Source organism: Notolepis coatsorum, assembly GCF_963971535.1.
Source record: "Notolepis coatsorum genome assembly, chromosome: 13".
NCBI lineage: Eukaryota > Metazoa > Chordata > Actinopteri > Aulopiformes > Paralepididae > Notolepis > Notolepis coatsorum.
Window position 1 is genome coordinate 112,233,035 of NC_140177.1, and position 12,526 is coordinate 112,245,560.

Here is a 12,526-nt window from a genome sequence, read left to right on the forward strand (position 1 = left end):
ATTACGTTTGATGTATACAAAAAAGAAATATGTATCTGGATTGTATTTCATTTCAGTTCGATGTATAAATAAATAAATATCATGAATCTTGATTGTATCATTTCAGTTAGATGTATAAATAAATATCATGTTTCTGGATTGTATCATTTCAGTTGCAGCCTATAAATAAATTGCATGTAGACTCAAATTCAAAGCAAGCCATATCTTCACTCCTTTAGCCTTTTATTCAGACAATCCCATGAATGCAGATAGTGCCAAATAATGGCTCTTTCTGAGAAAGGGCCATTGCACATACAAACTGATTTTGTTCCTTCAGAAAAGGCACATAAAAATAAAAATGTTTTATGGTTTGTAACCATTTCCACTGGTTTACGGTGCATTGCATAAATAAACAAAAACACTGGTTTGACTTTAAGTCTCATTGGAATGATCTGTTAAAGCTAGGGTAGGCAAAACTTTTATAACCATTTGGGAAATGTGGTGAAATTATCTTTACATCCCAACAGATTACAAATAAAATATCTTTGATTGGCTCAGGGCCTGTAATCAGACATTCCAAAATCTTGAGGGTGACTGTATTTGAACCAATCCGGGTTTTTGGGGCCTACCGAGCGGTGTTCCCAGGTGGCGTCATAATACCATGCCACCACCATTATTCATTTTTTTTATCCACTTTTTCTCCCATTTCTATTTTTCTCCCATCCCAATTTCGTATCATCCAATTCAACCCTCCCCTGTCTCGAACACCGTTTCTTGCCTCCCACAAGCCGGCTGCAATGTGGACTAAGTCATACATAGCACGAGTCCCCTCCGATACTCAAGGTAACAGCAGTCGCATCTTTTCACTTGCGCAGCACGATCTTTCAGCATCAGGGGTCTGCGCTTTGGAGGGCGCACCAACCGACCTGTAGGAGTCGCTGTCCACAACACCCGATCCCCACCCATCAGTTTCCCACCCACCAATACTGGCAATGTGTATTAGTACGGACGACCAACTAAACTGAAAGCAATGTGGAGCACTGGGCTCGAACAGGCGAACCCAGCATATTCGTGGTGAGCGCCTTGCCCACTGCACCACGTAGCCACCCCCCCACCATCATATTCTTCATCAAAAGGTACAGTACTGTAACCCAGAGTATAAAACCACCTACCAATCAAGATACCAGGAATGTTTTAATATTTTTTTCCAGCTTGTAGCTACTGGTGCCTATACAAGTATGTGGGATAGCCTTGTTGTGCATGGCATCGACTTGAAAAGTGATACCAAGTATGCTCCATTTCTGCTGGACGGGTAAGCTCATGCTTGCTCATTCTCAGAAGTTACCTACAACAGTTTTAACTATCAGACATTTTATGTAGTATGTGAAATGGCCAAAAAAAATATTGGTACAGAAAGCTTACATCCAAATTTTAGACCTGCAGAAAGTAATCAACAAAAAAGGCCTCCGGTCTCCCACAGCATTTGTTCTTCCAAATTCTGACAAATCAAGATGCTTATTTTTGTTGCAATATATGATGTGTAGGGATGCACCCATATATTGGCAGACAATCGGTAACAGCTAATTTGGGCTTTGAAAAACTACAATCTGAATCAGTCTGAATGTATGGTCATGGTTGATTGTTGGCCAATTGTAGAATTCCAAGTTTGGTAATGTTTTTACTGGGAGTTTGTTGCTTAAATACAAGTGTCAAGTAAACTACAGCATAACAAGCAAAGACATAAGTTTAAAAAGAACAAATACATTTTAGTTCATTTATTTTACATGGTTGCGTCAGTTATTTGTTATGGGGAGTGTTGTAACCCCCTGTACTGATATCAAATGATCTGCACAGTATGTTGAAATGTTGGGGGTATGAAAAGCATAATCGCGTTTTGTACTAGCATTTGGACTAAAATACAACAATTATTATCGGCTTCGATACTGACCAATATGTGGAGAAAGAATGTATACCAGTATCAGCCACAAAAACGCATAATTGGTGGATCCCTAGTGATGTGCATTACCAAACAGAAAAGTAAGCACCTAACAAGCCGGCTTCACAGGCAAGGAGGTACAGGAATTTTTAATCCAGCAACTGCATGCTTGAATGGAATTATTTATTTACTTGAAGATCTAGTCAAGTCGAAAGGTAATGGGAGAGAGTCTGGTCCAGTCCTGGCTCGATTCCAGGAGAGTGCTGGTCTTTGCTTCTTTATATATCATGAGATCCTCTATCAATCTTGGACTTCAGGTGGTCCTTGTAGCCCAAGATGCCGCGGCCCCATTTGGTGATCTTCTGCTTCTCACACACCCATATCTCCTGGGCTACCTGGAGAGGAAGAGCAAGCAAAGGGTTGGGGGCGGTTTGAATATAATCAATTGCCATAAAGTGTAGGGGGGGAAATTATATATAATTTACCATTTTAAATAATGCCACCTCCCATCATATAAACATTCCAACAATGAAATTGAAGGCCCCGGTCACGCTCGTCTTTATAATTTGGCCCCAATTTTGTCATTATTTGACCTGTCTCAAACCCTGCCCCTTTTCTTGATCCTCCAATCACAACTGTCGCTTACCTCGGACAAACTTGGTTTGTCCGAGGTAAGCGACAGTTGTGATTGGAGGATCAAGAAAAGAGGGCAGGGTTTGAGACAGGTCCAATACATGTGGAAGTCTACACCACTTGGTATAAGATATTCCTTTATTGATCGCCTTGGGGGAAATTAAGGCATCATCGCAGCATGGGGAGGGGAGGTACAGCCGGCACATGGTAATTAAGAGTTGTTCCGATACCACAGTATCTGAAATGCCTCCAATACAGCCTAAAATGCTGGTATCGGCGACTATGCGTAAATTCTATGCTCCGATACAACAACAACACGTGCTGTATCCTCCTGCTGAGAGTGAGCATTATAAAACAAATGTGTTTTTAAATAGACCGTGAAATGCCGTTTGTCATTTTAACAGCAGATACTTTCTTAAATGCCATCGTCCCGACAGAGGGGTGTTGACTGGGAGCTCTGGTGTGTTCGCTTGCTGGCGTTATTAGCATTAGCTGAAGAACTACCTGAAAAGCTAGTTTTAGCTTAAGGTGACATGTACTATAAATGTCATTTTTCAGTCTCTAGCATTGTATTATAGTAATAGGAGTTCGTATCAATGTGTTTTAGTGTCTAAATACCATATTGGCGGATTGCTCCGATTCAGCTCAGCCCCTTTCCTCCTCCAGTAAATCAGGCCATTTTGATTTGAACGGCTGAGTGACGTCATTCTGCCGCTGGGTAGCAGACAGTGATGTGATTGGCTCTGTGGTTGTAGCTAATGCCCGCCCGCCCACATTCTACCTAGACTGACTGTACACAGCGAGTTGAAACCATTTCCTCATACTTTGCATGGGGAGAGAGATAGAGAGCACTTGGGGGGGGACCTGCCTGCCTGCCGCGCGCCACACAACGGGAGATTGAAAGAAAGAAAAAAACCCACAAGCTGCCGTGCGGACTCATCACCGAGAGGGAGAGAAAGGAAGAGATCCCTCTCTCTCTCTCTCCCAGTGCAGACTGTGTGGACTGACTGTCACTCAAAGTGCTTATGGGCGGAGCCAGGCCATAACAGCCTGAAATCTTGAGGCTGAAAAATGATGGTTGAGTACTTGATTAGAAATATAAAACAATGCATTTTTTTGAGAAAAAATTCAACTTACAAATGTCTTCAATAGACTAACAGGAATTGTGTAAAGTTGCCCAAATAGTGCTAGGAATAGCAGTACATAGCCCCTTTAACGCTACCTTGGCTAAAGTTGGAGCTATTCATAATCTAGCAATAATGGCTGCAGACCTGCAAGCAAGTACAGCAAGTTGGCAAAGGAGTATTCCAAGGTAAATCACCTTTTCACCAGTAACGTTACATTGTCTTTCCATCTAGCTCGCGTTAACTGGCTAACCTAGCTCACGTTAACTGGCTAACCTAAGTGTTGTCACTGATCGACCTCTCCCACACATGCAGGCAATTAATGACATAATGCGGACAGCCATACCGGTGACAATGTTTAGCTTTTAGTGCCAAATGATAAGAGTCTGAGGCGGAGTCTCAAAAGAGAATGTTGGCGGTGAGGTGGCGTAGCGGAGATTGCGTTCGTCACCAACGCCGGAGATGCTGGGTTCGCGTCTTCGAATCCAGCTCCCGGCGTTGTCACCAGCTTGGCTGGCCGTTCACACTAATACAATTGGCAGTATTAAAGGGTGGGAAAGCTGGCGGGTGGGTCCTGGGCGTTGTGGACAGCGACCCCTACAGTTCGGTCGGGGTACCTGCTCAGCGAGGGTAGGATCTGGAGAGAGGTAGTGCGGCCTCCCACACGTTACACTCCCAGTGAGAATCTGCACGGCCAGGCTGGCTGCCGGCAGGCTGCACATGCGTCGGAGGAAAGCATGTGACAGTCTCCGGCCTCTCGGACCAACAGTAGGGGAAAGTGCGCAACAACCAGGAAGGGTGGGATGGGAGAAAAATCGGAAAAAGAAGAGGGGGAAAAAGATAACCAAAAAAAATAAGAGAAGAGAATGTTGAATATTTATTGTGAATAAAAAAATCACAGAGCCTCTGCTACTAGCCAACTGAACCGGAGCCTTCTGGGTAGCAAGTGCAACAACGTATAACGTCCGTGCGGTACCAATGTCCCAACAACCTTTCCGTGGGTGAACTCATTGAGCATAGTTGTCAATTAATGATACTAATCTATACAATCACCTGTTTAATAAATACCATTACTTTCTAGTTATTACAACAACAATAAAACAGTATATATAAAACAGTATCAGTTATATAATATATATTTTTTAAATGTATGCACTGGTATCGGATCAGTATCGGCCGATATCGGAATCTGATCGGGAAGGGAAACATTTTTATCGGAACATCTCTAATGGTAATAGAAGACATGATACAGGTCATAAAATGATAAAGTAGAAAAGTAAATAAAATAAAAATAGGCAGTGTAAACAATATAATTAACTCTAGTATGCGCATATGAGCAAGTAGGCAGTGTAAATCAAGGTGCAGATGAGGGTCAGTATGCACCATAAGTTATATTTGCATTACAATGAATATAGTTACAATAGACTATAATCTAAATATATACTACGAGTATATACTACTCTTCTTGCCCCTCCGGAAGTCGACCACCAGCTCCCTTGGTTTTGCTGATGTCGAGTTGGAGATGGTTGCCGTCGCTCCACCCCACAAAGCTCTCTACCAGGGCACTATACTCCTCCTAATCGTCATCAGTGATGTAGCTTAAGATGGGAGTCAGAACTTCTGCAGGAGGCACCCACTCGTGTTGTGGCAGAAGTCGAAAGTGTAGAAGGTGAAAAGGAAGGGCGATGAAAATAAAAATTTAAGTTAAAAAAAATAAAAGGGAAGGGCGACAGCACAGTTCCTTGGGGGCACCAGGTGTTGCTCACAAGCACGTCACACCGACTGTCCTGTAGTCATACTGTGGTGTCAGTGAGGTAGTCCGTGATCCAGGCCATCACTGTGAGCATCTCCGCTAGCAGTGAAGGCTGGATGCTGTTGAAGGCGCTGGAGAAGTCAAAGAACACAATCCTCACTGAGCTGCTTCTCCAGGTGCATGTAAGCTCTGTGGAGCATGTAGATGATGGCATCCTCCACCCCGATGTTTGCCTGGTATGCAAACTGGAGGGGGTCGAGGGAGTAATGCACTAGGGGCTTGAGGTGTTGCAGGACCAGTTTCTCGAAAGTCTTCATGACGTGTTACCTCAGAGTGACTGGCCTGTAGTCGTTGAGGATGCTAGCTCGTCCCTTCTTGGGCACCGGGACAATGCAGGAGGGTCATGCAGGAGGGTCTTTCAGAGCTGGGGGAGCTCAGGGAGAGGTTGAAGAAGTGTTTGCCCTGCACATGCTTTAAGCATCCTGGAATTTGTTTTGTCCAGTCCTCTGGCCTTATTCACACAAGAGGTATGACACTTCTAGTTCCTGGCATGTGGGCTCATGATCGACCAAACACTAAAGCCCAATCCCCTTCCCATAGTTTGAGTGCCCTCGACTTGAGTAGTGGCACTTAAAATGGAGCTACAAGGGAAAAGGGTTGAAATCACCCCTTGTTACTAGGGTTGGGTACCGTTCACTAGGGATTCGATACCGGTACCCAACTGTGCCTTTTTTTTTGTAATTTACTCTGTAATAAACTACGTAAGTGTAAACTTACCATACACACACACCACACCACACAAACTAAAACCCATCCCCACCTCCCTCTCCCAAACCGTTCCTACAAGCATTTATTTTTTTAATGTTGCATGATCATTTCTGTTGTGGGCTCCTATAAATGTCCCTCTCTGCATCTTATCCAAAGAACATAGTTAATCAACAGGCAAGTTTAATTCAAGCTGCACAATTATATTAGTTGGGTCAGGAACCAACATTCTGTGACCATTCTCTGGCTAAGATGTTTTGATGATTGATTTGACTTCTATGGACCTTTTATAAAATATTTAGCCCGTGTCCCTCCGAAAAATCCCGGAATTTTTTGTCAGATGGCCAAATCCAAAATACCTGCTGACGCCATCTTGAAAAATTAACTTTTGATCCAGAGCACCTAGAATCATGTATGAATACACTTTTTTGTGTAAGTCAACCATGACGATTCCAATTCTGACATCAGTTTGACTCCATGACATCAATTTGACCCAGAAATCCAAGATGGCCACCATATAGTAGAGCGAAAATGTAACTTTTAATGTCAAAACCAATTTTACCATGGTACTGCTGTACTTTAAACAAACTACCTTCATAAGGATCTCAGCAAAATTATTGATGAATGTACAGTATGATAAGATAACTAATTATACTTCAAAATACGCTCTCTTAAATAGCTGTAACTTGAACAGATTAACAATGAAACAACTTTTTTTTTTATTTTCCTAAACATTTTTTTAACTATAGCATTTTCAGCTTTTTCTGGCCACGCAGGACCGATAGAGGGAGAGAGGGAGAACGGGAGGAGAGGTAGGGAAGACATGCAGCAAATGGTCGCCGGGACTGGGAAACGAACCCGGGACGACCGCTTCACGACTCAGCACGCTATGTGGTGTGCTACTGGAGCGCCCCAACAATGAAACCACTTTAAACATGTCATGATCAGTCCGAATCAGAGCATTCTGCCTCACTAGATTCTGAATCATCAGATTCCAATGAATCACCCCTCCTCCTCCATACATCGTCATCTCCCTTCTCATCATCATCCTCCTCACTCTCCTCTTCCTCACTTTCTTCAGCTGGCCCTGGTGCAGGTAGATGTGTTGGGAGAGCAGGTCGTGTGTGGCGGACAGGGCGACAGCGACCACCCACCAGCTCCCAGCCATGTCCGAGTGGCGAAGGGTGTCGCTTCAGGGAGGGGTGGCGCACTAGATATGCCAAGTAGTTGGCACGGAGGCCGTGTTGGCGTAGGCTATCTGCATCTGGAGGGAGATGGATGAATGATTTGTTCTTCATTCTCTTCCACTTTGTGGCACGGGCCTCAGCCATGGTGCTACTCTTGTCGCCATAAATAACATGTCGTGTGAACTCGAACAGCTCCTCTAGCACCTCCTCCTCAAGGTCAAGGCTATCTCCACACCGCGAGAGCAGCCGTCGTGCCATAGCTTTGCCACCTTGTCATACACCGACGACTTACCCTTGTCATAGAAGCCTGAATTGGCATCACAGCCTGTAATGCAGTGTAGCTGCACAATACAATCTGCCATCTCCTCAGTAACCAGGCCACGGCAGAAGACCGTGTTCTGCTTTCTCTTGATGCAGAGCATACCGGGCAGCTGTTGAGAGATGACCGCTGCCATGACATAGGCATCGGTGTCGGCTGCATCAATGACCACAGGGCCACTGTAGCCTGACTCACGTAGAACTGTGTAAGCAGAGAAGAGGATGGTGTCAGCCTCAGACTGGTCAAAGCTGTAGTTCTGCATTAGTTGCTGGGTTGACAAGTTGGTGCAGTGGGAGCCAACAGAGTAGACCATCTCTGTATCTACACCCTGTGCAACAAGGTCAGTCAGATAGCTGCATATTACTTTTTGTAGCCGCTCCTTGTTGCCGACGCTACACAGCAGTGTTTTGAACTCTCTGGCAGAGGGGAAGGGGTCGCCCAGCTTCATGTAGGTGTTGGGGACATGTACCTTACCTTGTGTGTTGTCTTTGACCAGGCCATGAACCTAGACAAACATGTCAAAACACTCACACGCACCTGCTTCTTTCACCTCAGAAACATTGCAAAACTGCGCACCATCATATCTCACTCTGAACTAGAACTATCCGTGCATGCTTTTATTTCCTCTAGGCTTGACTACTGCAACTCACTTTTCACCTGTCTCACCAAATCATCCACAGATAAACTACAAATGGTCCAAAATGCTGCAGCCAGGCTACTCACAAGGTCAAAAAAATCATGTCACATCACTCTCATTTTGGTATCCCTGCACTGGCTCCCGGTACACTATAGAATTCACTTCAAAGTCCTCACTTTCACTTTCAGAGCACTTCACGGTCAGGCCCCTATCTACATCACGGAACTCATCCATCCCTACACAAACACCCGCTCACTCAGATCTGCCGATCAGCACCTCCTAGTGATCCCCAGGACCAGGCTAAAAACAAGGGGTGATCGAGCCTTCGAGGTGACAGCACCAAGGCTCTGGAACGCTCTCCCCCTGGACCTGCGAACTGCCCCCTCTGAGAACTCTTTTAAAAAAACAACTAAAAACACATTTGTTCAGGCAGGCTTTTAATCACACATAGGCGGCTTTTTCTGTTCTATAGTGTTGTTTTAATTAGTGACTCATGATTTTATCCAAATTCTTTTATTCTACTTTTTCTATCTGGTTTCACTGTTTTTAACTGCCGTTTGTCTGTCGTCATTTATTTCTGATTTTGTTTTTATTGTGTTTTTATATTAAGCTGTAGTGTAAAGCACCCTGTGCATTCGTGCTGTGAAGGGTGCTATATAAATAAAGGTCATTCATTCATTCATACCCACAGATCTCGCTCATCATCTTTAGTTTGAGTATGCTGCGTCGTACGGGTCATTTACACAGAAAATACGGTCAGCATCACCATGGCGGGCAAGGATGATGGATGATAACTTTTGGACATAGTCCAACCACTTGTATGGTGCCATCTTGTGTCTGCCGATCTTCTGCTGATGGGGTTGCCATCCTCCAGATCATGCCCATGTCGACAAGAGCGGTGTAGGGTTCTTGCAGATCTACAGATTGGAGAGAGAGCTTCTGAATGAGCTTGCTCTTCTGTGTCTTCCTATATGTGCCATTGGAGTTGAATAAGGCCACACATTCCTCGACAACACGATGTTCCAGCAACTCTGAGAGATTCACAAGTTGACTGACCTCAACCAGGTCGATCACTGCCTTGAGAGCACTCCGCTCCATCTCAGCAGCTCTTGCTTTGAGTTCCTCCCCGGGCTTCTCCATGCAGGGCTGCTTGGCAAATGTCAAGCGTTTGCTCAGAGGGACAGGTGCATGGAGGGAGGTTCTTACTGAACACTCGGTCTTTCAAGAAGCTGGTCAACTTCTCCTCTCCCACAGCATAGGCTGAGTTGAAGTCCGCGATGAGTTCATCAGAGGCAGGCATGGCTGACTGTAGGGTGCGGAGGGTGGGTGAGGCTGGATCAAATGGGAAGGAATCAAACTCATGCATGCATGCGACCAGGTCCTGCACTTGCTGCTCATCTTCTCTCATCCTTTTCGGACCACATTCTATGTGCTTCCTCTTGGCTTTTTTGTGTGTGGCCAGGGCATTGTGAGCCACCCGGATCTTGGCCAAATTGTTCACATTTCTGGAATGCACCAGCAGCTGCTTCTCATTCTGGAGGATGGAGAGCCAGCCAGACTTCATTTTGCTGCCCTTGTTCATTGTACACTCGATCCACATGTCCCAGGCCATGTTGGAGTAGGGGTTGCCTGTGATGGACTGAGTGAAGTCAGTACGAAGGAAGGCGACCTGATCAGCAGGGAGAGCCGTCAGCATTGCCCAGAAGTCAGGCAGCCACCTTCCATACCTATTGTTGTCGTACACTACCATCCATGGCAGCATGGCACGCAGAGAGCTGACACTCATCCCAGTTGCAGATATGTACTGCATGCACATTCTGCATGAGTGCATCCGTCATAGACAGGAAGTCCCTCCAGTAGTCCGCCATTTGTCACTGGCCTCCACCTGGGTGAATAAATTGGTGATGAGGCTCTCGAGGTCAGTATCATCCTCCAGTGCCGCATGTGCAGCTGCACAGGGTTCTTGGGAGAGACTCATATCTCTCAGAATCTCAAGGTTCTCCCTCGTCTCATCAGCCAGGTTGGGCATGAGCCTCCCCTTTACCAGCTGACTCATGAGTGCCTCATAGATGAGCCTCAAGCAACGCAGCCCCCTCTTGTAATGCTTGCCTTTCAGTGCACGGTCGACGGAGCCCTCTGCAATAACTCCTCCTGCCACAAGTACATCTCCTAGCTCACTCCCCTTGTAGGGCTTGTAGATAGCGCTCATCATCACACACGGTGTATGGAAGGGACCAAGAAAGGGTACAATGTCATGGTACTTGTTTGGGTTCTCGGCGTTGAGCAGAGTGATGAGGACGTACACAGGATGATCTCCCACTAAGAAGGCGAAGGGCATGTGCTTAGTTGCGATGATGTCATTCACAACTGACTTGTTGGGCGGTTTATTGTAAGATTTATGAAAATAAGCCTTGCTCTTCCTCTGCTCCATATTCAAGCCAGCGTGAAACCCATTGTATGAAGGGATAGTGCACGCATGCACGCACACACACATGTGCGCACACACACACAGTCTATTGAAGAAGAAGGCCTGGATGAGCGAGGTCAACAGGAGTTCTTCATGTCAAGGAATGTCGAGATGGCGTGGTCCAAGATACCTTTTGAAACAGACGGCTGAGCACAAGCTCAGAACATCATCAAAATAACTCCTGAAAGAAACAGCTTTCGAACACAACAAACCCCAAACACAGGGCTACAATGACTATATTAGCTAACTAGTTGTTGTTGCTAGCTAGCTATAGCTATTGGGAAAGTTGTTAGTCTGAAGCCCTGCCCAAACACCAAATCTTACTTTCCCATTCAAAAGTTACATTTTCGCTCTGCTGTCTCTTTCTACATTTTTGCTCTACTGGATGGTGGCCATCATACATGATTCTAGGTGCTCTGGATCAAAAGTAAATTTTTCAAGATGGCGTCAGCAGATCTTTTCGATTTGGCCATCTGACAAAATGCCGGGATTTTTCGGAGGGAAACGGGGGCTAAATATTTTATAAAAGGTCCATAGAAGTCAAATCAATCATCAAAACATCTTAGCCAGAGAATGGTCACAGAATGTTGGTTCTTGGTTCTTGACCCAACTATATAGTAGTCTGTTCAATAAACGCATTAGTAATCATCATCACTATCCAGGTATTTGGCTCAGTCCTTTTCATTTATATTATCTGGATCATCCTCAAGTTCCAATGCTTGTTGAACATTATACGTCCTTTCATTACTTTTTGCCATTTTATTATAAAACCAGGGAGACGCTCCCCTCTCCATCCTGTTACACACGTCTGCCTGATGGCTGATTGTTGAGCGCATTAGAGTAGAGAACGGAGCATGTGAGCGGCGCGAGGAGCGGAGCGGTGGATTTTGAAGTGAGCGTGGAGTGGGTTTTAAAATTAGTCAGAGCTCTCCTCCGCTCCGAGCCGCTCAGTGCACACAGTGGTTTAAACTGATATACATGTAGTACAATGCCAAAGCAATAGGTGGCGATGCACAAACATGAAGGTAATTTTTAACCAATCAGAAGGGTGAACCGTCACTACACATCCTGCTAAGTCAAAGTAGAATCCGCCATCTTTAAATCACCTCGGGACCTCGGGTGAACGCAACATTTATTTTCAGTGAGAAACAAACAAAGTGCAATAAAAAAAGTGCACTGTGTTCTGCCTCATTTATTGATGAAACTAAACCAACATCAACACAATGTACCAGCAAGAGCAGAGTTTAGTCTCTCAAAAAGCGAGAGACTAAAGCTAACGCTGTTGTTAGCTTACATGAATAGGATCGGCCATAGCATTGCGGCTAGGCTAGCTACCTTAGCATAGTACAGCTAGTTGAATGGATAAACGTTATTTAACATTGCAGCATGGGTACAATACAATACGGCTCAATACAAACAATTGTTAACACTTTGGCTGCCTAAGGTTAAATTCATGATATACCATAGATTGCCAGCTCTATTTGTCTATGGAGAAAGTCCCCTTCTTTGCAGGGCTATAACTTTTTAAATTCTATTGCTACATTGCCATTATTAGGGCCCATTCAAAGTCCTATATGTATTGTTCATTGTGTAGCAATGTTAAACTTTTTCATTCAGATATTCATAGTAAAGTATGGTCTAATGTATAAGTGTTTTCATCTCTTTCTGCAGCTTTCTCCAGAACGTGATATATAGCCCCAAATGCATTATATTGATGATGAAATAC

General features: G+C 44.7%; 1 protein-coding gene across 1 annotated transcript in view; it reads right to left on the minus strand.

Annotated features, from left to right (window-relative positions):
* Nucleotides 1-205: 205 nt before the first annotated feature.
* abcf2a (ATP-binding cassette, sub-family F (GCN20), member 2a) overlaps nt 206-12,526 on the minus strand; it is a 54,104-nt gene continuing 41,783 nt past the window's right edge. Inside the window, exon 15 of the mRNA XM_084327889.1 lies at nt 206-2,310. Within this exon, the coding sequence (XP_084184015.1) occupies nt 2,194-2,310 (117 nt within the window). The 3' untranslated portion in view covers nt 206-2,193. The remainder of the gene's footprint in view (nt 2,311-12,526) is intronic.